Raw genomic sequence first — 27,724 nt, 5'->3', positions numbered from 1 at the left:
TGAGATGACAATCTCAGATTCACTGTTCCTCCTTGGTTAGAGTCCGAGACAACGGGTAGGACCAATCCATCCAGGGCCAATCATGGTTTGGCAAAGCTAAGCAAAGCGCAAAGTCTATGACAACTCTGAAGAACACTGCAAGCGCATCTGGCCCATATTAGAATGTACTGTACGGATAATTGCAGTCAGGAAGTTACACAAGACTAGGGCAAACTCCACTCAAAATCCTCTCTGGGTGAGTGCTGACAGAGAGACAACCAAACTCTTAAGTGTTTTGATTAACAGCCTGTCATTGTGTTAGCTACGAGATTATGCAATATTAAAACACTTTAAAACTTTGAATGCCTTTTCTGTAGTAGCCTGGACCTATAGTAGCCTGGACCTATAGTAGCCTCGACCTATAGTAGCCTGGTTCCATACTGTGTATGGTGTTGACAAATCTTCAATGCTGTCACACCTTACATGTGGCATGACAACCATAGAGGGGTTTGCTACAGCACATAAAGTATATGGAACCAGGCTCATCCTTACAGTACATGTCTGTTGACTAAGTAACAGGCTTTTCTGGCTAGATTAGTTGACTGGAGACATAAGAATGGGAAACGTTTCCAGTGGAAACAAGTGTCATAGACCAACCGTGTCACACAACAGGCCAGCCAGGAGCTGTTTTGACGCCTTATTACTAACGTTACTAGACGACAGTGTGGAAAACAAAGGGAAAAAACACTGTAGAAATGTCACAGCATTATAGTTCCTCGTTTCACAACCATAACACGTTCCACGACAGCGTTAGGAAACTGTTTCGTCTCAGCGGAGAGTAATGAACATCTAAATCCTGTTCAACCTGCACTGTAAAAAATGCTTTGCCACTAAAAAAAGTATTAGGGTACGTCCGAAATGGCACCCTTTTCCCTATATAGCGCACTACTTTTGACCAGCGCTCTCTGGTCAAAAGTAGTGCATTATATAGGGTATAGGGTACTACTTCAGATGAAACTCAGACAGTAAAACAGGGCATTATATTGTCTGAATCGACTGACAGAGACGGTGACAAGAAAGGCCCTTGCCTGAGCACACAGGCCTCATACAATCAGTCTCTAACCAGTATGAAGACCGACAGCGAGGCAGACAACGAGGCTGAAGCGAGGACAGAAAATAAGCTTGAGGAAACGTTAAACGATGGTACCTGCATGACCAACAAACAATACATACATATTGAACACAGTTTGCACCACCATAGTAAGAGGTGACAGCAGAGTCAAAAAACCCACAAGAGGTCAATGCGGACAGGAGAGGGACTGTTTGCAACAGTTAAGACATCGATGCCGTAGTGGGTTTGTCTTTATTATGTTCTGGAGCACGCTGTAGGGAGGGTTCTTCCCGTACTCAGATTAAAAGTCTACTCATTTTAGTCATGTAACAGACACTCTTATCCAGAGCGACTTTCAATTAGTGCATTCATCTTAAGATAGCTGGGTGAGACAACCACATTGAACCACTCTTGAACTAAAATAAGCATGCTCAATCGAGAATGTTAATCTCCAATAAGATGAATCTGGGTCTGAGAAACTGGCCCGTTGAATAGCATATACTGTACAAGCAGGAGGGATGACTGATCGCTCTACTGTGAAGTTAGTGTGACTTGGGTTCAGAGTTGTAATGTACATGAATGGAGAAATCAGCCTAACTCACAATAACGCTCAAGATTAAGTTACACACAATCCCCAACACACCTTCATTGATTTTGAACAGCACGTGTTTCAGTATGCCCGACGCAAAAGGTGGACTTGAACAACCATGTGTGGTCAAACAATATCCAAAATGTGGTCTCTTAAAAGAAGTATGAAGTTGAAATAAAAACTGTAAAAGATGGTACAAAGTTCTGTAAGGAAAAAATAGAAATCATAAATAACATTTGTTTAAACCACAGCCCACTGACAGTTCTAACACATCTCCCAATATGTCTCCCAGATCCCAGAAAGGACTGCTCCGGATTGTCATCATTATCTTCTAGAAGAACGTCAAACTTCCTTGGTCGGTATTTCGGACAAGCAAGGATTCATTTAGTCTCTCTGTGTTCACCAGAAGTCTCTTGCGTCCAATATCACTACGTACCCATGGGTTGAATCGTTCACTCTGAGGAGTATCCACCAGGTAGAATGCGATCCAACTCTTCTGCACGACCCTCTGTGTATCTTTAGTGTAACGTACTAACGGATCATCATTATCTTAGTATCTGTGGGTTCATACATACATATTGTACTTCCATTCAGAGTTCACATTCAAATCAGGTAAAGGGAGTCGTTTTGGCACGGAACAGTCCTCAGAGGGGGTTGAATGGGGCACGGAACAGTCCTCAGAGAGGGGTTGAATGGGGCACGGAACAGTCCACAGTGGGGGTTGAATGGGGCACGGAACAGTCCACAGTGGGGGTTGAATGGGGCACGGAACAGTCCTCAGAGGGGGTTGAATGGGGCACGGAACAGTCCACAGTGGGGGTTGAATGGGGCACGGAACAGTCCACAGTGGGGGTTGAATGGGGCACGGAACAGTCCACAGTGGGGGTTGAATGGGGCACGGAACAGTCCACAGTGGGGGTTGAATGGGGCACGGAACACTCCACAGTGGGGGTTGAATGGGGCACGGAACAGTCCACAGTGGGGGTTGAATGGGGCACGGAACAGTCCACAGTGGGGGTTGAATGGGGCACGGAACAGTCCACAGTGGGGGTTGAATGGGGCACGGAACAGTCCACAGTGGGGGTTGAATGGGGCACGGAACAGTCCTCAGAGGGGGTTGACTGTTCACTGTCACTCCAAGCTGCCAACACCTAAACTCCTGGTCCTGCAGCCACACAATGAGCAGAGGTGAAAACTATGGGACTTGGTTAATGGTGATGGTTGTGAGTGACTGAAGTACAGCACTAGAAAGGCTGGGAGCTGGGGCATTGATAAGAGTCTGATAAGAGAGGGTCCCATATAGTTGCACTGTTTGTTCTCCAACAACACAATCCACCTTGGTCCCCTACACACATACATACACCTTGTGTCCACCAAAACCCCATTCCTCAGTCTGTCATCAAAAGGTCCAGGCTGTCTGATTCCCTGACCCCTCACTCCTCGTCCCCTCCCATGAGGAAGCCCAGAATGAAGTCGATGGCTCTCTGTCGGTCCTGCGCTGTCTGTCGGCCCACCATGTTGGGCGGGGGCCGGATGAGCAGGCTGGCAAAGAGGGTAGCTGGCAGAGTGGAGGAGAGAGAGGTAGAGGAAGATGTGAGAAAGAGGCATTTCTAAAGCAACATGGGTTTAGATCTGTTTCATTTCAGTCAGGATTCACTGAATTGAAACTCCAGTTAAATGTTTTATCAACATTACTGAAAATAAATTACATTTTTCAATTCTAGACTTGGGAATTTCATTTGACCCTAAATCTGGGTCGTGTTCAGTATGGAAGATACGTTTGGAATTGGAGTGAAGCGGGGACATACTACTATATCTGAACATGTCCAATAAGAACAAAGATATTTGCATTCCGTGGCATAACGCTTTGCTACAGTGTACCCTACTGAAAAAGCACATGTAGGTTATAGAAAATGTGGCCATGGGGAACTGACCTATGAGGTTGGCAGTGAGGTTGTTGTTGTAGGCGTATTTCAGCAGCTCCTTGAGGAAGGCCATCAGGTAGCGGAAGACATTGCGGTGAGCCCGGGGCAGCTGGGAGATCAACTGACAAAACAGCCCAGAGAAAAGACAGGTGAGAACTACAACCAGCTCCTCGTAGATCCGAGAGGACAAACTATGTCTTATGGTTTACAATGATTATACACATTAACTTTATTGATTCAACAGAAGTCAATGACTCCTACTCATATCCATTTCCAGATTCATATAAATTGACTTTTATGTGGAAATATTTAATGTTAGGCCACCTATAATAGTAATTAAATTCACTGCACCTGTTTGCAGAGGCGGCTGTCATGGGAACAGTCCAGGCTGCGCTGGTAGAGCTCGTAACAGACCACTGGCTCAGGCAGAGCTTCCAGAAAAATCAACAGGGCCTCGGCCACTGAGTGGTTACAACCAGCTGACACACAGTCAGGGAACAGTCAGAAACACAGTCGTGCGGACAAAGTTGGGGGGATACAGATTTGTGGCCGAGGGTGGGTGTACAGTGTTTGAACTTGACTACATTGCTGTCATACTGCGCAGAATCCCTGATCTACAAATCCCCTTGAATCCTAAACAGCTAATCATTATGTGATGAAGATTAGCAATCAGTTCAAAGTGATCCCCTCAAACAAGCTGGTTGTGTGTGCTGGTGCGTGAGCATACATATGGACAGGAAGATTGCACACCGTACACCCCAACTAGCACAGATTTCATACTTCCTCCACACTGCTAATCTATGTAGCGCATGTGGTGGATGTAGCTCACCCTAATGCTAGCACCACATGCCTTGGCACCAGTCTGTATATAGCAGCTGCTTTAACGCAGCGACCAAACTAACTGTGTGGCATCTCAGTCACAGTGTCCTGTTACAGGGCTGGGCCTACTAGTGGATCTGTGCCAGGGGCTTTGGAATGACTGGGGTCATATGAGTAAGGATACGGATGGAGTCAGGAATGACTGGGGACATATGAGTAAGGATACGGATGGAGTCAGGAATGCTGGTGTCCAGGCAGTCGATGACACTCTGCAGCTCCTCCTGCAGGCCCGGTGTCTGGAACAGGTCCTCCTGGAAGAACGGTAAGGAGTTTACAGGAGAATGTTGTTTTGAAATGACGTTGAAATAAGGGTAGGGTAGAATACTATTTACAGGTTGAAAGACTCTATGAATACTGCCTAGAAGCATTAGCCTGGAATACAAACTGAATTTTGCGTTGTTACACTTCTTCAAACACAAGTGACAATAGTGAAATGTAGTGATATTCTGTTTGGATTCCTTGTTAACCAAGGTTACCCCTCTAAGGAATACCTCATTCTGAAAATCATCCAAATTCATTGCAACAGCATTTCAGAATCTTCATAACTGAGATTAAAAACATCCTCTCACCTGCTGGCAGGACATGGTAAAGAGGTGGTTCACCAGCAGCCACACCTCCTTGGGGATCTTTAAGGGCTTGTCCTCCGTGCCGGCACTGTCCACCATCAGGAAGCTCACCCTGGACTTCTCCTGAAGTAACACACAACCACAACATGTTAGAAACATAGATACTATACTGAGAGAACCATCACATGTTAGAAACATAGATACTATACTGAGAGAACCATCACAACATGTTAGAAACATAGATACTATACTGAGAGAACCATCACATGTTAGAAACATAGATACTATACTGAGAGAACCATCACATGTTAGAAACATAGATACTATACTGAGAGAAGCATCACAACATGTTAGAAACATAGATACTATACTGAGATAACCATCACATGTTAGAAACATAGATACTATACTGAGAGAAGCATCACAACATGTTAGAAACATAGATACTATACTGAGATAACCACCACAACATGTTAGAAACATAGATACTAAACTGAGATAACCACCACAACATGTTAGAAACATAGATACTATACTGAGATAACCACCACAACATGTTAGAAACATAGATACTATACTGAGATAACCACCACAACATGTTAGAAACATAGATACTGAGAGAACCATCACAACATGTTAGAAACATAGATACTATACTGAGAGAAGCACCACAACATGTTAGAAACATAGATACTATACTGAGAGAACCACCACAACATGTTAGAAACATAGATACTATACTGAGAGAACCATCACAACATGTTAGAAACATAGATACTATACTGCAGTATACTGAAGAAATTATGTGTCAGAGCACAGGCCTGATTCTGACACATAATCTCTATGGTTAGTAACGTGGCTGGAACCAGCTTTACCCAACTTTACCCGGTCGATTCATAAACTTATGAACTGCTTAATTCCTAAGGAGGATTTGATTCATCCTGTGCCATCACCTTCAATACGATTTAAAGGTTTCGCATTGATCAGAACGTTGATTCCATTCCTAAAATGATAATAATATGGCACATTGCGTGTCCTTTCAGGTATAGGGAACATATTAGAGCGGATTATCTCGAGGGTTGGATGTCGGGTCGTCTTGGAGGACAGCCATTGAACTGGGAGTGGATCACATTGTTTTGTGTCTAGCTGAGAACTAGTGAGAGTGGGTCCAAAAATAACCTCTGGCAGTGGGGGTCACACACACGGATACACACACTCACAGGACTGGAGTGGGACACTGTGATAGCCTGCAGAGCCAATTACAATATCAAGAGCCCTGGCCGAAGCTATTGTAAGAGTTAGAGAGCCTCTCAAAGTGCTACTGTTGTTCCTTAAGGGTATTGGAGTGCAGCTTCTAAGAAAGATGTAGCCTAGGCTATAGTTAGGTAACCAGAAATAAAGGCTTTTACAGAACTCTATTACATCAGGCCCTGGATGTTGATTTGGGAGGTCTTAGTTTGTGGCCCTGCCATGAAAACTACATACAGTAAGGTAAACACTGCATGTAGCAGAGTAAAAACTCTGGAGAGCTACCCTCCTGTAGGTTTTAACTCCAACCCTGTTCCTGGAGAGCTACCCTCCTGTAGGTTTTAACTCCAACCCTGTTCCTGGAGAGCAACCCTCCTGTAGATTTTAACTCCAACCCTGTTCCTGGAGAGCTACCCTCCTGTAGGTTTTAACTCCAACCCTGTTCCTGGAGAGCTACCCTCCTGTAGGTTTTAACTCCAACCCTGTTCCTGGAGAGCTACCCTCCTGTAGGTTTTAACTCCAACCCTGTTCCTGGAGAGCTACCCTCCTGTAGATTTTAACTCCAACCCTGTTCCTGGAAAGCTACCCTCCTGTAGGTTTTAACTCCAACCCCTGTTCCTGGAGAGCTACCCTCCTGTAGGTTTTAACTCCAACCCTGTTCCTGGAGAGCTACCCTCCTGTAGGTTTTAACTCCAACCCTGTTCCTGGAAAGCTACCCTCCTGTAGGTTTTAACTCCAACCCTGTTCCTGGAGAGCTACCCTCCTGTAGGTTTTAACTCCAACCCTGTTCCTGGAAAGCTACCCTCCTGTAGGTTTTAACTCCAACCCTGTTCCTGGAAAGCTACCCTCCTGTAGGGTCTATTTCCAACCAAGATGCATGAAATGAGGAGAGAGAAGATTCAGCAATACTTGGAGGACAATGGAATTAAATAAAAAAAAAGCTTATTTATTGCTAAAAGTAGAACCAACGAGCTGGGGCTTCTGGCCTTTAAAAGGGATTTGAAATACAGAGCATATAATATGCACTCAAGCACATTTAATGACAGTCTTATGAGGATATCAGATTGAGGACTAGTACAGCTACTACTACTGTAACAGGGACAGACGGGACACCGCTGGGTCTAGAGACCTGTACTATAACTAGTACTACTGTAACAGGGACAGACGGGACACCGCTGGGTCTAGAGACCTGTACTATAACTAGTACTACTGTAACAGGGACAGACGGGACACCGCTGGGTCTAGAGACCTGTACTATAACTAGTACTACTGTAACAGGGACAGACGGGACACCGCTGGGTCTAGAGACCTGTACTATAACTAGTACTACTGTAACAGGGACAGACGGGACACCACTGGGTCTAGAGACCTGTACTATAACTAGTACTACTGTAACAGGGACAGACGGGACACCGCTGGGTCTAGAGACCTGTACTATAACTAGTACTACTGTAACAGGGACAGACGGGACACCGCTGGGTCTAGAGACCTGTACTATAACTAGTACTACTGTAACAGGGACAGACGGGACACCGCTGGGTCTAGAGACCTGTACTATAACTAGTACTACTGTAACAGGGACAGACGGGACACCGCTGGGTCTAGAGACCTGTACAATAACTAGTACTACTGTAACAGGGACAGACGGGACACCGCTGGGTCTAGAGACCTGTACTATAACTAGTACTACTGTAACAGGGACAGACGGGACACCGCTGGGTCTAGAGACCTGTACTATAACTAGTACTACTGTAACAGGGACAGACGGGACACCGCTGGGTCTAGAGACCTGTACTATAACTAGTACTACTGTAACAGGGACAGACGGGACACCGCTGGGTCTAGAGACCTGTACTATAACTAGTACTACTGTAACAGGGACAGACGGGACACCGCTGGGTCTAGAGACCTGTACTATAACTAGTACTACTGTAACAGGGACAGACGGGACACCGCTGGGTCTAGAGACCTGTACTATAACTAGTACTACTGTAACAGGGACAGACGGGACACCGCTGGGTCTAGAGACCTGTACTATAACTAGTACTACTGTAACAGGGACAGACGGGACACCGCTGGGTCTAGAGACCTGTACTATAACTAGTACTACTGTAACAGGGACAGACGGGACACCGCTGGGTCTAGAGACCTGTACTATAACTAGTACTACTGTAACAGGGACAGACGGGACACCGCTGGGTCTAGAGACCTGTACTATAACTAGTACTACTGTAACAGGGACAGACGGGACACCGCTGGGTCTAGAGACCTGTACTATAACTAGTACTACTGTAACAGGGACAGACGGGACACCGCTGGGTCTAGAGAGTGAATGAAGCCCTTAGTTTAATTTTGGATCTCAAAACAGCATGTAAAAAATTTACCATGGTTTTGTCTGAACCAATGTGCTTCCCTAATCCAGAACACGAGGTCCTGTATATATTTGGTCAATTTCAGGTGTTTTTATGTCAAATCAGAAAAGCAACATTACTTGACGAGAACCTGGGTTGCCTATATTGCTGAGCAACAGCAGGGCATCAGACTAGCCTCACAGTGGAGAGTGGGACACCATCGAAATAGAATGACTAACTATTCTAGTTCTATGGTGGACACACCATGTAGAATGTACCTTTTCCATGTAGCTGTCCTCTCCCTTCGCCCCCAGCAGCCCCCAGCACAGCAGTGAAGAGATGGAAAGGAATGATCAAGGCAATGAGAGTCAATGAGGGAGGAGACAGATAGAAGAGAGAACAGAGGAGATACTGTAGACAGGAGATAATCCATAAACACCAAGGAGTCAGGAAGATAATGATAGGCTGTGTTAAAGGTGCAATCTGTAGGTCATTTCTGATTTCAATAAAGTATTGTCCCGGGCTGCCAAGACTGGGAGAGGGTCTTTTTGAGAGTGTATTGCACAGTGATTGGAGTGTTTTTTTTTGTTTCAGCATTGATTTCTTGAGCATTTCAGGGGGCCAACAAGTTACAGATTGAACCTTTAAAACTGAATTATTCCACCCAAACGTACCCGTGCAGAGTCAAACAGAATGACATTAGAATAGAGACAGTGGAAGCAAGAGATCATTTGAAATGGATCCTATAAACATAGAATACTAATCTAACTGAGGCCAAGGTGGATATAGATAGCCCATGTAAAATAACAATATGGAGAAATGCATGGACATACTTTTTGTATTGTAAAGTAGACCCGAGTATATGACTAGCCTAGACTTAGTCAATGCTCCCAATGTTTCAGGTAAAGCCTTCTGACATTTGTACACACTAATTGCCACTTCCTTATCCCTTTGGGGATTCTAAACACAGCCACAGGTTGAGACATTCTCTCTGCATCAATGGACAAATATCTAGACCAAATCTATGTACTCTTCAACACCAGTCTTTGAGGCCTGCTGCAGTGTTAGCTGCTTTTCATTTCTTACCCATTTACAGGGTTTAGGGTTAGGGAAGCCAAGTTTAGCGGTCTCTCATGCCAAAAAGTGTAATGGAGAAAAACAACTATCTGCCATTGCGGCCTTCAATGACTAAAGAAGTATATAAAACACTTACCTTGTATTGACTGTTCAACTAATCCTGCATGAACACTAAATGGATTGACTGTTCAACTAATCCTGCATGAACACTAAATGGATTGACTGTTCAACTAATCCTACATGAACACTAAATGGATTGACTGTTCAACTAATCCTGCATGAACACTAAATGGATTGACTGTTCAACTAATCCTGCAATGAACACTATTTAAATGGCCCTACATACATCATTCCTATCCTACCTTGAACGTATCCCTCCCTGGTTGCTACAGTAACTTCACATTAGCTAGTTCCACTCACCAGGTCGATGAGCTTGGTGATGGGGATCTCCCGGATGGGCTTCTTTATGTGACACAGGGTCTCCAGCGAGGTACCGAAGCAGCTGGGCAGGTAGTTGCCTGAGATGGTGATGAAGTAGTCCTTGCCTCGGTCCAGGTGCAGCACCAGGATGTCTTCGATGGCGTCCTCTCCCAAGTTGAGCAGTGTCACCGAGTCCTTGCTCACGTACACATCCAGGAAGATCTCTAAAGTTTCGTCTGGCGGGGAGAGACCGAGAAGGGAAGTGTTCATTAGGGTATGCCATTGACAACAATTTGTAATAAAAGTAGACATGAGCGTTTCTTATTGAACAAATCCAGGTAGGATGTGTTTCAGTCTGTTTTCTTTGGTTGTGGTGCCTCAAGAACACAGCCCTGGTGGTATGACACCATTGAGAACAGTACATACATAGCTACAATGGGTTACAACAGAGTAGAGATGCTATACAAATGCATTTTTCAGTCCAGTTGTGAAACAATCCCTAGCCCCTAGGAACCTTATATAAATCGTAAAAGGAATGTATTTGATAGGTAGGCCTGTAAACAATATGGTAGCAGCTGCATGCTCTCTGACAGGCTTGGTAGGACTTTAAGCATATTACTGTATACCTACAAAGAAAAACATTCAGATTCTCTATAAGTGTTTAAAGAGTAGGGGCTAGCGGCTGTTTCTGGACCAGGCCTTCCTTTTCCCTCCTCCAGGAGATTATTCAACTGAATGATCAGTGAATCTTTAGATCCTCAGATCAGTGAAATCCCACCAAAGAAGGAGCAAAGGATACACTGTGAAAGTATCCCAGCACGCAGTGCGTGTGACTGCCTGGCTGAAAGTGAAGGGGACTTACTGGGCTCTAGGAAGCCTTCGCTGGGCTCAGCGCGGAGCCAGTTCTTGCAGTACTGCAAGTCGTTGAGCTTGGGGATGAAGGCAAAGTGGCAGGCGACCTGCCCGTCGTTAGAGATCACAAAACTCTCCCGCTGCAGCTGGCGGAACTTGACGTCCTTAAAGGTGAACTATGGGAGGTGAGTGAGAGATGGAGAGGAGGGGAGAGAATAAAGGTTGAGAGGAGGACAGACTCACAGACATTGTTACAGTAAGCCAGAGTGCAAGAATGTTTGTTTGATCTATGCAGTAGATTGTTTGAAATGCAAATAGATCCCCATACCATTCTACACCTGCAAAGTAACTCAAGCATCTTGGCAGACTTCTCCATTTTCTTAGGCTATCATTTTTCATAAGGATTTTAAATCATAAGTCTCCTGACTCAATACTTGCTGTCTTGGTATCAAAATGACTATGTACCTTACTTAATGACAATCACTGACAAAACAGACTTATTGATCTGACACAAAATATCAGGGGGGAGGAAATGCTGGACAGGAAATCAATAAGATGAGAATCATGTCTCTATGTTCTGTCGACTCACCTCTCTGTGGGTCAGCGCCAGAGACGGGAGGAATTCGTTCTCCATCCTGTCCATCATGCGCACGATCTCCTCAAAGACTTTCTTGTGGCGCGCCTCGTTCACCACCTTCACCTTTGATACACACAAATAGAATTTCTCAAACCAACAACTATTTATTCAATATAGCATAATCAAGCACGCTACTCGAGATTAAACTTGTATTTTATGATCCTCATTGAGCTGTATAGTATGTTAAAGGTATGTGTATTTTACTTAATGGACTCCTTGTGAATGTCAGGTCTCCTGTGACTGTCTCAACCTCAGTCAGTCAGATGTGATTTCCAGATGCTGACAGGCAGTGTAGTGAGTGTTTACATGATCCTCACCCCGACACTGAAGAGGGAGCTGACAGGCTTGTGGTCGCTGGTCTTCAGTTCCATGTGACTCCTGTAGTGGAGCTGCTTCACATTACTGCCCCTCCACAGGATCCGATCGCACCACGCTGGGACACGACACTTCCCACTGCAGGAGAACCCCAGAGAAAGAGACAGGGGGTAGAGACACGGGGTCAGCTGTTCATTCGGGACCAAATGCAAGGTAGCAGATTGAAACAGTGATTGACAACGTGGACTAGTCCAATAAGGCAGTGGTTCCCAAACTGTGGGGTACGCCCCCCTAGGGGTCGGCAGGGGGGCAAGGGGGCCAGTAATAGTAGAATGCACGTGGTGCAATTTCGAAATTGGGTAGTGCATCATCAATTCCTCTTGTCATGTCAGTCATTGCATACCTTAGAGATATTTATAACTTGGCAGAAATGTCCAGAACAACAAGAAGGTTTTTTATCCCATAGATATTGTCCTTTCTATGTCACTCAAATATCACAAGAATACACATTAGACATGCCAACATTTATAGAATTGCAAGAAAATTTGCTTTTAAACTGCAGTGTTCTTTGCACCATGACCAAAAATGTGTAGAATTGCAGGAAGTAAGCTTTAAACCTGCTAAATCCTCTCCACCAATAAGAGGGGTTGAACAGTTCGTATCATGAACAGTGCTTGTGGGCTTAGAAATAGACATGGCGCCCGCGGGGGGGGTGTTGCCGAATGCTGAAGGAGGAGCCTGAGTGAAAACATTTGGGAACCCTTGCAATAAGGAACAGTCCTTTTAGTTTCCGTTACAAAATGTTCAGTTAAATGCCACACAACCCAGTGTTTCCCTAAATACCCTAGATTTCCAGGTAAGTCACATAAGCCCCCAAAGCAACATCCTGGGTCTTTTCAAGTTATTTAGGCAATGGGGAACATAGCTGGTTAGGGGGCCCGGCCCACCTCGTCAATAATGGAGAAACATTTGTGTAAGGACTCATTTCATTACTGGGACAGAATGGTTGGAAATGTGACTTTTCAGGTTTGATCTTACCAGGTATGTTAACATGAATAATCAAGGCGCTATGGCATATGAGGATTAGCCTACACAGGGTATATCCTTTGCACTCTGTTGGGTGGAGGGGGGGTAATAGCTGACACATCAAACTACAAAACTCTATGGGTGTTCTAGAAGTATGTGATTGGTGGGAAAGGAATCAGGATCAGTGGTATTTTACCTAGAGTCCCAGCGGTCCGTCTTGGCGTCATACTTGTACGTGGGCATGAAATTGATCTCTCCCTCCATGAAGTCTGTGAAAGCTCGCTTGTTCTGTCTCTGGATATTCAGCTTCACACAGAGGCAGGAGGGGAAATATACCAACAACATGTTATTCAGAGACAGACAGAGGAAGTCCAGTATTTATAACCCTTTAAACAACCAGAGAAAAGAGGAAATGAGGACCATACAGAAGTCCTAACTCCACTGTACAAATCCAGCTTGGTTTTATTCAATGTCTTTCTTTTTGTTGTTGTGCAGGACATTAAAATGGCAACATGACTTCAAGCAGTATTAGTTCATTCATGTTTTAATATATAACAAAAAAAAGGTGTAAAAAAACATTGACAACGGACTAGATAACAGATGTGTGTGTGTGTATTCTCACCTGGTCATACTCTTGCAGTTTCCTCAGTTGGTTGTGGGAGATGAGCTGTTTGACCTCAGCTGCATCGTACACAAACAACCGGTAGTTCAGATCTCCTACCCAGATCACTACACTGGACCACAGAATGGATGAAGAGTTACGTATTGTAACACAACAGCATGTAAACAGTCTTACAGTAATACCACATGTTTACACCATTACACTGTATGAAGACAAAAACAGTGACATGGTTACACTATTTTTACAGTAAAATTATATGTTGAATTGCCAAACTATTACCTGAGAATGTCTCTCTCTGTGATTTAATACATTAGCACCAAAGAATTCCATCTATAATAGTAATGACTACTGTAAGCCCCTTGATCCTGAAATACATAGTATTACTGAGAATACATGGCTAATGCACTAAGTGGTGTGCTAGTGCAGACATTGGAACAGGGCCTATGACTCTACAGTGTGGGTCTTGGAGGGGACTGACTCGTGTTTGACGATGTTGAAGGGAGGGTGGTCTAGCATGTGGAAGCTCATGCGGGCACAGATGTCTTTGTAGTCCTGGTTCCTCCTCTCAAAGTCCTCGACGTGGGCCGCCAAGTGGGAGTTGACAAAGCAGAAACTGGTGTTGTGGAACACAAAGCGCACCGCCACACCTCCCTTGTTGCCCTGGAATGAGAAAACATTGTATGTTGACCGACTGATTGATTTGTTTGTTTAGTAAAGTGTCTTGCAACAGATGCTCAGCCCGTATGGGTTTAAAGGACGCTTGTTAGATGAAAAACTATACCTTTTACAGTATATGAACATAATAATACAATACTTTGCAGTAGCAGTATATTATTGTGGTATTCAAATATCTCATCATTTACATTATGTCTATGTTCTGTGTACCTACTGTATCTATAAATGTCATCAAGTTATACAGTTATTTAGTTATGATGTTATTAAGTCGTAAAGTTAATGTGAGCAAAAGGCAAACACAAACACTTCCTCTTAGTTGACTTGACTCGTTCGTACCATTTTTCCCATGATACCAGTTCCCACGTGCTCCGCCGCAACCTCTTTAATGTGATTCTTGTGCACCTTGTTGACAAACACCACCAGCATCATGCCCACTAGTCGGATGGTACGCACCTGGGGAGACAGAATTTGGATATGGATGCTTCTATCAGTCTATTATGAACTAAAGATGTCCTTTTATCAACGTCTGCTGCTCTCAGTGTGTAATTACAATAACGTAATATTGTAGTTGATTAAACCATTTATGTTTTCCACTGAAGATGAGAAGAGTCCGCTCATTGACCCACCATCTTGTACTTGGCTTTGGGATGCAGACTTCTCTCCACAGCCTCCACCCACAGCTGCTCCTTAGAGGAGTCCAGATAGAAGAAGGCCTCTGTGCTCAGGTCCAGCTCCTGGAAACTACAGCACCCAGAATGCACAGGGAAATCAGCGCGGTAGTTCCAATGTTTGGGAAAGTGCTCAAAAGCACTCTTCATAGTATGTAATGAAATGTCTAGTTTACAACTAGCAACGTCCATCCATCATTAACGATATGGAATTAAGAGGATCCAATTCAGAAAAGTATGTTAGTTGCACAACTCTGGGTCGTATTCACTAGGCAACAAACAGAAGAAAACGGACTGAAGCAGAGAGGGACTACCTGAAGTTGTCCAATAAGAAATGCTTGTCTTCGTTTTTCATGGCAAAACATTTTTGATACGGTGTGCACTGATGAATACGACCCAGGTTCATTCCTTCATACATGCTGTGTAGAAGACATTGGGTACTCAGATAGATATGTCACTGACCCCAGAGCGTAGACGTCAGGGGGTTCTAGCGAACAACACAGCCAGGGTTCTAGACTGCTGTCTGGAGACTGGCCATTCACATTCCACGTTCCAGAAAAGAATCTGAAACACACAAAACACTCTTATATAGGCATTCACATACTTATGTGGACAGAAACATGTGAGTTTAGTGCTAGAGTGTAGCCTGATAAGGGTTACAGCTAAGAATAAGAACTTACAGCTCAGTGACTAAAAGTTGGCTTAGACACTTTTAGTTCAACCCAGGACCCTGCACATTTTGAAAATGGACCGTGGAAAAACTACAGAAAAATGTAGAATAACTGCTGCTATAACCCACTTTCAATGGATCTCAAGTTTCTGGCCAGAATCACAAGTGGCTACTGCAGGGGAGCATATGTAATGGAGCTGGTTCAATGAACCACTCTTGTGATGTTACCTTGGCTGAGACCTGAAGACTTGCATCATCTCCACAAGCTAATGTGGTCACACAGGAGGCCCAGGTTCAAACCCAGTCAGTGACTCTCTGCCCCACCCACCATCCACACAAACCCATGGACACTCACCTGAAGTCCTTGATGTCTACGTACTCCTCCTCCTTCTTGGCCAGGCGGTGTTTGATGAGGTACTCTCTCTGGCTGGCCTGAGTGGAGAACATGGCGTTCCGCATGCTGTTGGTGGTGGGGCTGTCACTCCACGAGGTGGGCCGCTCAACACTAAGACCGCAACATCAGGTGAGGATGAGTCATTCCCACAGTTATTCTATTACATTATTTTTCAGGAAGGGTGTGATGTAAAGGTTACAAATCAAGATCTAGGCCACCGAAATTATAAATAGAGGCCCTTTGACACCAAATGAGCCCCACAGTGAAGGTGTCATAATACCCATAAAACTTAGCGGTCAAACAAGGAAATGGTTCCATTAGTTTTTCTATTCATTTTTCCCATAGGGGATTTTATAACCACTTAAAATAAGGGCTGTATTTCGTTTAGGCTTACCCTGGTGTGACGTTTTGATAACCATGTAAATCTTTCTGGGACAAGGTGACTTTTATCAAAATGCTAATTAGCGTCAAAGTAAATTACATGCCAAACTACAAATCCCTGCAAGCTCCTGCACGTCATCTCTAGCTAACAACTTTGCTAACAGGTAATGTGTCAATTTAAAACTTGCACAAGACAGTTCATAGAATTGTCCATTTAAAGAAATGTTGCCAATTTATTCATTACTACATTTAGCTAACATCAGATAGTTCATCCAGAGATCCTTACCATCGCCTCGGTTAAGCAGTCTCGTCCAGATCATCATGGGATTTGTAGTTCTTTATAATAGCCACATTAGCAGCTAATTAGGATTTCATTTTAGGTGGATAAATACAGGCGAATATAATGATAGAAGTCACCTTGTCCTAGAGAAATGTACATAGCTATCAAAACATCATGCCAGGGTAAGCCTACATGAAACACAGCCCCTATTTTAAGTGTTTCTAAAATCCCCAAATGGGAAAAATGAACGGTGGAAAAATGATAGGGACCATTTCCCTGTTTGACCACTAGGTTTTATGAGTATTATGACTCTTACTGTGGTACTCTACAGAAGCCAAATACAGATAGTTCTGTAGGTGAAAGAAAACATCTCCAATAGGATGAGCATACTATGGGACGGTCCTACTGGTAACACTCACTCTGTTTTGGCAGGCGTTATGAAGGCGGCATCTTTAGCCTGTATGGACGAAACTCTGTCTTTGGAAGTGGGGATGGGCATGGGTGGGAGAGGATTGGAGGGAGTGTAGGAGCCTTTACGGGGAGGCAGAGGGGGAACTGGAGGAGCTTCCTGGGGGGGCCCGATGCCATTCTGCTGGTTCTTCTTCTCCTCCACTTTGAGGGAATGATTGAAGTTGTTCTCGAAGCCAAAGTCTATGGCCAGAGAGAGAGCTGGGTCCTGTCTGTCAGCTGAGATAGAGGAGAGATTCATATGTGAGAAACCTTGTGACATTCACTGTATCGTTCAACCGTCATAAGTGTCTAGGATTCACACCTGACCTCGACTGTAATGTGTGCTGATGTCTGGTAACTATCCGGTGCAAAATGGCTGCAGTAGCGTCACCCAGCTGGGTGCTGGACATTGGTTATGGATAAGGTTAAGTTCCTCTATACAATGTCAAGCGCTTTGAGAATCTGGAAAAGCTCTATATAAAATGCAATCAATTTTAACTTCTTCATTCAATTTGACCAATATTATCCATGTATCCATACCTGTGCCGGTCTGGTTGGCTGAAGAGCTGTTGTTGGGGTTGGGAGGCGGTGGTGGTGGCGGTAAGCCGGTGGGCTTGGTGTGAGAGTTGACAGCTTTGTGGATCCCTCTCTGAGGAGGGATGGGTGGGACTGGGGCAGAGACTTTGTGGGGAGCCGGCATGATAGGATCCATCACTTTGATTTGCGTGCTTTTGGACTCGACTGTGGAAAAGTTGGCAGCGCTGGATCACTCAATCAAGAGACAAAGCTACTCTGTGAGTTACATGAGACAGCATTTCTCTACACGTTGCAAACTGCAAATGTGTATAACAATCTAATACGAGTGCCAAGAATGATCTCATAGATTACAGTAAATCTAGGTTGTTTTTTTGCAGAGCTAAAGAGAAATGCAATACAATGACAATAGCACTACAACACTCCCTTCGAAGGACCACACCCATTGTTCTATACACCTCCATCTTGTTTCTATTGACCTTTCACAATGCAAATACTACTAGAGATACAATGTTAGGGAAATGAGGCAACACCCAGCACAACAGGGCTGTTAGAGAGAAAGAGATTGTGTCCCAAATGGCACCCTATTCCCTATAAAGTGCACTACTTTTGACCAGGGCCCATAGGAAATAGGGTGCCATTTGGGAAGCAAGCCTCAGCCTGTGGTAATGGGGTTACACCGTCTCAATCGTTAACCAGCGATGCCAAGGCCACGGTTCGACATTTCAAAAACTGTTACTGTCCCCAATCAAGCCAAACTGCTTGGGGACCTATATTTAAAATAGGTAGCCTATTCCTTTCAATATTCCAGGAGTGGGTGTTGTAAATGAGGTCATAATCATTAAGAAATGTAATGGATTTTCTATATTTTTAGCACTTTTGGGGGGGGGTGAAACAGTCTATATACAATGCATCTATAACAGAGTAGTGATGGGACACAGTCCGGGCTCTACAGTGAGATCATTTTACTCACTTATGTGCTTAAATATTTTGTTGTTTAACCTGGAATGTTAATTTAGAAGCACCAGTGCGCTTAGAAGAATGAAGGATTCTATCTATAATACCGTTAATATTTGTAATTGTGCTCCTAAATGTCTTTGTGTGCGCCTACATTTTTCAACATACGCGCACACAGGCTCCTTGTAAAACAGGTCAGCGTAGAGCCCTGCCAGTCTTTTAGCTGTGGCATATTATATGAAGACAGTGGACACCAATATTCATTTGATACGAGTAATCCCATTTAGATAAGCCACAATCCACATCAACCACAGTCAAAACTAAATCAAAAGACACGGCTACAGGAGATGATCAACTGTGGCTCTGGTAACACAACATCAGAGACAGGACGCACTAGTAGGTACTGTGCCACACTGCCACCTTGAAAGGGGCATCTGACCGTAAACATAGCTGAGGAATGTAACCGGTAGACATAGGTGAAACGTGAGAGAAGTGAGAGACTGAGAGCGCGAAAGACAGAGTGAAAAGAGAAAGAGAAAAAGAGAGAAAGGGCGAGGGCGAGGGCGAGAGAGCGACTGGCTCACCTTGCTGCTTGGCTCTCTTCAACTGGGAGAAGAAGGACTGGCTGCGCTCATCATCCTGGAGCTCCAGAATCAGCTCCAGGCCTTTCTCCCCTCTGACCCGTATCCTAATGCAAGCTGGAGGGGCAGGGAGAAACACACATCCACCATTGACTCCCTTTATGGCTACCACAGACTCATTCAATTCAATACACTATTTATTCCTAAGGGGCAATTATTGCTGGGTATAGAGTGACAGGGCAGGAGGAGCAGGCAGACAACACATGACAGGATACATTGTTACATTCACCACAACTTAGCCTATACAAATATACCATTTACTCACTCACCACAACCATGGAGACACTACCCATGTCCACTTGCATTTCTACCAACTCCACACAAAATGAGGTAGACAGTGATTTGCCAACAGTGAGCTATTTCAAGAGTGCAGGTTGTCCCATCGCCACAGGCAACTTATGACCAACTTTTACAACTAAATAAATCTGCAGAGACAACCAGGCATGGAGCTCAGGGCATGCACGGCATGCACAAAAAATGTAACCAAATTGGATGAAGAGCTCTGTTACAACCGATTGTCATGTTTTTATTGTAGTACTGTTGCCACAACACTGGTCTTGCACATAAGCTCCTATAATAAGGTAGAAACAACAACACAATGATGCTGAATTGCTTATAGCAAACCTCCACTAGAAACAATTCCTATCAAGGTGGATGACCATTTCAAAAATGGAAGTATGAGGAGAAAAGTCTTACTTACTTTTTAATGGCAAGTCAATGAGCAGCGCTTCTTCGGCCTCTGGAAAAAAAGCAGTTAAAAGATAAAATGAAAGAGTTGTAAACGTGAGGCTCAAAGGTCTGTGGGGAAGAGTGAATATGTCATGACAACAGGTTTCAATAGGCTCTTGCTACTAGCTGTTGACTTTCAAATGTTTGGCCATGGTAAAGAAAGCACCTTGGACTTGTTCCACTATGACAAGCAATAACCTTGAGTTAATACTGCTACCATGGTAGGGAGTTAAGGAATGTCAAGTTTAAATGCCTGCAGGCTTTAGAGGAGAGGGGCTCTGCATCACAATCAGCTGTCTGTTGGTACATGAACCGTTCTAGATCAAATCTCTGAAAACCTGTCTGAACTGTAGCAGTTCAATAACATTTCCAAAACATTTCCTTAGCATGCACTGCAAACAATGGTACCATTCAATAACACTTCCCAGACATTTGGCCTAGTTACATTAAAAACTAAATGGTAGGCATACATGGACTTTAAAGGGTGAATTTAGACTTAGTGGTCACTTACCTCGTTCAATCTGAAAATGACTGTTGATGGGTATGGACAACTGATGTACCGGACAGGACACAACAGTATCAGGGTTAGCCAAAACACCTAACCTGGAGGGAGAGGAGGAAATGATCTTTCAATACTGCACCCTACATTGTTGGTCTTCAGATAAGAAGTTTAATTTCATCTAATTTGCATAAAACCTAATGCAGTATAGTGAGCAAGAGAGGTGTTGTCATAGTGATTTTACAGACTTCCCTAAAACATTTAAGTGGACAAAATAAACGTAAACAGAACTTATGTAACTTAGCCCAAACAGTTGCCGTTTCATGATGCAAGATATTAAAATGCAAGCGCAATGAAAAGTAAATGATTAGGTATTTACGTTAGAGCTTCAGAGCTGTGATGTGTGGGTTAATGTAGGGTCATATTTCTCTCCCTGATGATGACAATGCAACAGCCAAAGCATCAGTGAACTGAAGTCAATTCCAACCGAAATCCATGCAAGACATTCAAATAAATGAGAGCCTCATATGAAATGATCACAAGGCCTGAGCTTTAATCCAAATCAAATGGAGCGTCTGTCTGAGCTGTGATGAGGGTTAATGTAGGTCAAGTCTCACTCCCTACCAATGACTGTACAGCAGCAGGCAGGGTGTCAGAACATGTTCACACTTCCTTTCAACTCTTAACAAGAAATGTGATTACTGTGGAGAAGTGGAACATGATGCAACCCTGGCTGCTTGTCTGAATGTGTCAGGTCAGGACGCTCTGTTCCAAATAGGCTAGCTGGAGATGGCACCGTAAGTAGTATACCCAACTTCTCTTCCAAAATACCCCTAAAATGTCCCTTGTCATTATATATAGGCCTAATAGGCTCCACCTATCATCAACAAGTAGGCCTAGGTCTACTAATACCATGGCAAGCTCTGTCCCTCAATTTTCCCCGCAAAAAACGATCAATTCAATGTGTGACAGAACTGAGCGATATGAACAAAAAATCCATATTGCGATAAATTCCATGAGTTGATGCGATAACGATAAATAGAACGATACGATCATAACATGGATGTCTACCACAGTTTATTATTTTATTATCCTTTAAGCTACTACTAGTTTGATGGTTGTAGCCATCAATTGTCCCATTAACAATCAGCCATAACTTATTTCATTTCAAAACTTGTAGGCTACTTAACATTATCAAAATGAACGATAAACAAAATGCCTGCGATAAGTGATCGGTGTCGATAGTTTGCAGTTTATCGTCCCAGCTCTAGCGTGAAATAACATAATTGAAAACCCATTTGCCATTGGAAGTACACACGCCTGACATCTTCCCCTCCTGGTACCTCTCCTGGTACCTCTCCTGGTAATCACTAATTTATGAGCGGTCTAAGGCACTGCATCTCAGTCCAAGAGGCAAAACTACAGTCCCTGGTTCGAATCCAGGCTGTATCACATCCGGCCGTGATTGCGAGTCCCATAGGGCGGCGCACAATTGGCACAGCGTCGTCCGAAATTGACCGGGGTAGGCTGTCATTGTAAATAATAATTTGTTCTTAACTGACTTGCCTAGATAAATAAATAATACATTTCAGCCTATGAGAGCATAGCATAGGCCTACTACTCAGGCTAGAGCAGGGCTTAGATTAAGTTCACTTTATTCACCAATTGTACACAATGTCCAACCGAAATGTGACTTCCACTTCATCCCAACCTCCGAAAGACACACATACAGTGCATTCGGAAAGTATTCAGACCCCTTGACTTATTCCACATTTTGTTACATTACAGCCTTATTTTAAAATTGATTCAATATTTTTTCTCAATCTAAACACTATACCCCATAATGACACAGCAAAAACTGGTTTTTCTCATTTAAAAAAACAGAAATACATTATTTATTTACATAAGTATTCAGACCCTTTGCTATGAGACTCAAAATTGAGCTCAAGTGCATCCTGTTCCATTGATCATCCTAGAGATGTTTTTACAACTTCATTAGAGTCCACCTGTGGTAAATTCAATAGATTGGACATGATTTGGAAAGGCACACACCTGTCTATATAAGGCCCACAGTTACCAGTGCATATCAGAGCAAATACCAAGCAATGAGGTCGAAGGACTGTCCGTGGAACTCTGAGACAGGATTGTGTCGAAGCACAGATCTGAGGAAGCGTACCACAAAATGTCTGCAGCATTGAAGGTCCCCAAGAACACAGTGGCCTCCATCATTCTTAAATGGAAGAAGTTTGGAACCACCAAAACTCTTCCAAGAGCTGGCTCTGACAGAGCTCCGGAGTTCCTCTGTGGAGATGGGAGAACCATCCAGAAGGACAACCATCTCTACAGCACCAATCAGGCCTTTATGGTAGAGTGGCCAGACGGAAGCCACTCCTCAAAAGGCAAATGACAGCACGCTTGGAGTTTGCCAAAAGGCACCTAAAGGACTCTCAGACCATGAGAAACAACATTCTCTGGTCTGAGGAAACCAAGATTAAACTCTTTGGCCTGAATGCCAAGCGTCACGTCTGGAGGAAACCTGGCCCCATCCCTATGGTGAAGCATGGTGGTGGCAGCATCATGATGTGGGGATGTTTTTCTGCAGCAGGGGCTAATAGACTAGTCAGGATCAAGGGAAAGATGAACAGAGCAAAGTACAGAGAGATCCTTGATGAAAACCTGCTCCAGAGCGCTCAGGACATCAGACTGGGGCGAAGGTTCACCTTCCAACAAGACAATGACCCTGAACACACAGCCAAGACAACACATGAGTGGCATCGGGACAAGTCTCAATGTCCTCGAGTGGCCCAGACAGAGCCCGGACTTGAACCCAATCGAACATCTCTAGAGAGACCTGAAAATAGCTGTGCAGCGACGCTCCCCATCCAACCTGACAGAGCTTGAGAGGATCTGCAGAGAAGAATGGGAGAAACTTCCCAAATACAGGTATTCCAAGCTTGTAGCATCATACCCAAGAAGACAAGGCTGTAATCACTGCCAAAGGTACTTCAACAAAGTACGGAGTAAAGGGTCTGAATACTTATGTAAATGTGATAGTTAATTTTTTTATCAATTTGCAAAAAAATGCAAACATTTTTTTTGCTTTGTCATTATGGGATAGTGTGTGTAGATTGAGGGGAAAAAAATATTTAATACATTTTTGAATAAGGCTGTAACGTAGCAAAATGCTGAAAAAGTCAAGGGGTCTGAATATTTTCAGAATGCAATGTACATATACAGGTTGGAGCAGGGGGCTGTTAGATACATACAGGTCGGAGCAGGGGGCTGTTAGATACATACAGGTCGGAGCAGGGGGCTGTTAGATACATACAGGTCGGAGCAGGGGGCTGTTAGATACATACAGGTCGGAGCAGGGGGCTGTTAGATACATACAGGTCGGAGCAGGGGGCTGTTAGATACATACAGGTCGGAGCAGGGGGCTGTTAGATACATACAGGTCGGAGCAGGGGGCTGTTAGATACATACAGGTCGGAGCAGGGGGCTGTTAGATACATACAGGTCGGAGCAGGGGGCTGTTAGATACATACAGGTCGGAGCAGGGGGCTGTTAGATACATACAGGTCGGAGCAGGGGGCTGTTAGATACATACAGGTCGGAGCAGGGGGCTGTTAGATACATACAGGTCGGAGCAGGGGGCTGTTAGATACATACAGGTCGGAGCAGGGGGCTGTTAGATACATACAGGTTGGAGCAGGGGGCTGCCACACTGTTTTTGTGAGGGGTTAAGTGCCTTGGCTCAGTGTGTACATAGTTTTAATGCATTTAGGTAGTCGACCACGGAGTTTGTGTGCGCTCTCATGTGAGTCTCATTAGAGTGGTGGTGGGATACAGACATAATAGGCAGCGTGATGGCTGGCACTGGGGCTAACCTCTGTCTCTCTACTGCACACACACACCAGCTGAACCGGTCCTGAGTATTATCACGCACTAAACAAAAACATCAAACAAGCAACCATGTTCAGAGCTGCTGACTGAGAATCTCGTGTGCTGGCTGTCAATTAAAGCCTAGAGTGGTACTGTAAACCCGGGCTTCTCAAAGTGGGGAGGTACTGCAGGGGGTCCGTGCCCAGATATCAAAACAGATTTAAAACAATATATAAAAACATCTGATTGCAGAAAAGGCCACTTTGGCAGCTGACTGCATCAACATGAGATTCTGACATGAAAACCACTAGGCGATCTGAGGTTTGTAATAAATGGCCTGCATGCATTTGGCAGTGAACTCCCATCAGGACACAGCCAGGGCACTGCGGATCAATTCAGGCATGCTGCACCGGTCTATTGCTTTATGCTGTAGTGCTGCACTGTGTCTTTCTAGAGGCATACCTGTCAATCATCACTCACCCTCAAACATTATGCTGCTAAAACCATAATGAGGAACCTTGTTATTCAAGGTAGACTACAGAACACCATGGCAAACATTGGTATGGTCTTTCTGCAGTCTTGAACAGATGGTCCACACAAGCAAAAATGTCTTGAAGTAGCAGTCGGACAGGAAGAGGTTTTGCAATGCAATGTTTCATCTGAAGTTGTACACCACTGCTTGACAGGAATAAACCTGACCACTTGAGTACAACTCATCATTATGACCCAGTATGGGTGAGAAAGGCAGATATGAATGAACATACATTTTCAGACACTGAGTTCTCTAATGTTAGTACTTACATAAACTCCCCAGAGAACTCAATCAGTGACAGTAGCCTGGGCTCCTTCTGACCGGACAGCCTTACCTCCTGTCCTCTTACAGTTTGAACATCACTATTAAGGAACCAGCAGCAATGATGAGAGGGCAGGGACACACACTAGGGCAGGCTACAACTTGAAGATGAAACTACAAATAGGCCGAGTGACCAGAATATTGGTTATGATTTGGTCAACAAATATTTAACCACACTAGCTATTCCAGACAGTTGTCTATTCAAGGTTGTTGTGAAATACTTAAAATGGAGCTATACGTTAATAACAACAGAAGACGTGTATAAGGCTTTTGTGGTATTATTGAGAGAGAAAAAAATTGTTAAGCTAGTTAGTACAGTTGCACAACCTACAAACAGTAAGTCATCATGATCATATACTGTATGGGCCAAGTAACTGGTTATTTGGTTACATTGTTTTGGAAATTGAAGCAAAAAGCAAGAGTTTGTAGGCTGTTGCGATTCCAACCCATGCACAGCTGGACAGAGCCATAGAGATCCTATTCAATTCTATTTTGTATTATAATTCTATGAACAGAATATTCCTAGCTAGCTAACTAGGCTTACTGGGTTAACAAATCAAACTTTAATTATATAGCACATTTCAGACATGGATGCAACGCAATGCACTTCACAGGAAAATGAATAAAAACAAAAAGGCCACGAGACAAACAATCTATCTATAACAGCCATGGAAGTTCAAACAGTAAAGGCAGAGAACGAGGACTGTAGAGACTAATCCGTGGTAAAAAAAATATATATATATGAAAAAGCTGTAATGTAATAAAATAATATATACAAAATATGAATTATCTAAAAGAACTGAATGACTAAAAGACTAAGAGCACCCTGTGGAAAAACAAAGATAAAAGGGTGTTAAAGATCTTTTTTTTTAAATGCCCACAGTTTCACAGTTTAAAAACTCAGGTTCTCTGGCAGGCTGTCCCAGAGGCTGAGGGCATAGTAACTAAAGTTTGCCTCTTGGTCCTAGGTTTTGGGATAGTTAAAAGGCCAGTGCCAGAGGAACTGGGGGACCTACTGGGTACGTTGCTTAAAAGCATGTCTGTCATGTATTGGGGTGCACGATCGTGAAGCGATTTATTATCGACTAATAAAATAATATTTTCTAAATAAATTCTAAAACTTTCAAAATCTATTCTAAAACGCACAGAAAACAAACACAGAGAATTAAAAACCGGTGTAACGTGTGCTCTCCGTATGGTCTTGGTCAGTTGACAAAATGTTTTCTTGGGTAGACGACATTAGTATTAAATCAACCCTGCTAGTAAAGCATTTATCATTATTTCAGTGTCAGACTAAGAAAAACACTAATCAGCTGAAATATTCAGAGTAAACACAACAAAATGTTTGACCTGCAAGACAATATTATTAAAAATATCAAATGCAACCAAACCTAAACAGTTAATTTAGCTGGATAACTTAGCGAACTAAAAACCTATAGCTATGTTAGCATGCTAACAGCTACCTAGTTTTAAAAAAAGCAAACAAAAAAATGGCAGACTTTCAAAAGGATATTGCCAAGCACTTCTCGTCACTCCATAAGCCCGAGGAGGAATCCATTCTCACCAATATATATTTTGCTAAGGGTGGTAACTAATGGTATATACACGGACCGTCCAGACGTTTTACACAAGGAAAGTTCCGGGTGACAGCTGTCTACCGGGACGTTTAACCGGCGGGGGAGTGCTAGGGCCTAGGCTAGTAGTAGTCATGCTATGTTGATATTGCTGTCATGAGAAAATATTAGTCTGGTCCTTGGAAGTTTGTTTTCAGACGCAACTCACGTTCGCGCTCACACAAAATATGCGTGGTAGTTAACTAGCTGTGTTCATCAAAACGCCGGTAGCATAGCTAGCTTTGATAATAATGTAATTAGATGGCTAGTAAATCCTCCATGTTGCACCTTGTCTTCAATGCTGTCTTCCCTCCTCTTCAATGTCACAGCATCCAGATGCTAGGCTAGACAGCTAGCCATCCAGCTGCTACGAAAACCCCGGACTTGCGACTTGTGGTTACAGCCAGTGTCAGATTTCGCTAATGAGAACTTCAACGCTGCGCATCATTTGCGCATACATAGTAAAAGAGAAGGACGGGGTCATAATATGGGAAGGAAAAAATATTCATTCCCATACACAAGCTACATCAGAACAGTCAGTGGACTTATTTTATCAGAATCATAAGGCCTGCTCCAGCATCAAAGTGTGTGTGTTAGCCCAAAGACCGGCAGATGGAGATATTGAGTCTTTTCCATCATACCGTCCAACGCATTGTATGCAGCCGGCAATACAATCATATCCCCGTGGACCGGTTTTTACCTAAAACATTCTCCATTCAGGCTGCAAATGCATCGATTTCCTCCTTAACTTGATAATTTTAGAAAGAAAGGGTCCAGATTGTCTAGCCCGGCTGATTTGTAAGGGTCCAGATTTTTCAGCTCTTTCAGAACATCAGCTGACTGGATTTGGGAGGAGAAATGGGGAAGGCTTGGGCGAGTTGCTGTGGGGTGTGCAGTGCTG

At 43.8% G+C, this 27,724-nt stretch overlaps 1 protein-coding gene across 8 annotated transcripts; it reads right to left on the bottom strand.

Moving 5' to 3' along the window:
- On the bottom strand, positions 1–27,387 carry LOC106604433 (inositol polyphosphate 5-phosphatase OCRL). 8 transcript variants are annotated; one of them, XM_014199035.2, is made up of 24 exons: positions 26,724–27,383; positions 25,159–25,241; positions 20,488–20,579; positions 19,948–19,986; positions 19,191–19,304; positions 17,656–17,856; positions 17,085–17,352; positions 15,966–16,115; positions 15,403–15,504; positions 14,899–15,013; positions 14,609–14,725; positions 14,076–14,257; positions 13,598–13,709; positions 13,172–13,281; positions 11,952–12,087; positions 11,587–11,697; positions 11,008–11,173; positions 10,146–10,381; positions 8,927–8,950; positions 5,053–5,172; positions 4,608–4,734; positions 3,956–4,083; positions 3,614–3,725; positions 1–3,237 (listed from the first exon to the last, which is right to left on the bottom strand). In XM_014199035.2, exons 1-24 carry the CDS (start codon positions 26,766–26,768, stop codon positions 3,113–3,115), a joined length of 3,015 nt encoding a protein of 1,004 aa, XP_014054510.1. In that variant the 5' UTR covers positions 26,769–27,383; the 3' UTR covers positions 1–3,112. The 8 variants fall into 8 exon arrangements, with proteins under 8 accessions (XP_014054510.1, XP_014054512.1, XP_045573964.1 ...); XM_014199037.2 differs by having other exon boundaries at positions 4,650–4,734; positions 26,724–27,382; XM_045718008.1 differs by adding an exon at positions 20,855–20,908 and having other exon boundaries at positions 25,159–27,381.
- Between the last annotated feature and the right edge of the window lie 337 nt (positions 27,388–27,724).

Source organism: Salmo salar, chromosome ssa05, assembly GCF_905237065.1.
Source record: "Salmo salar chromosome ssa05, Ssal_v3.1, whole genome shotgun sequence".
NCBI lineage: Eukaryota > Metazoa > Chordata > Actinopteri > Salmoniformes > Salmonidae > Salmo > Salmo salar.
This window is presented reverse-complemented; position numbering and strand designations above follow the sequence as displayed.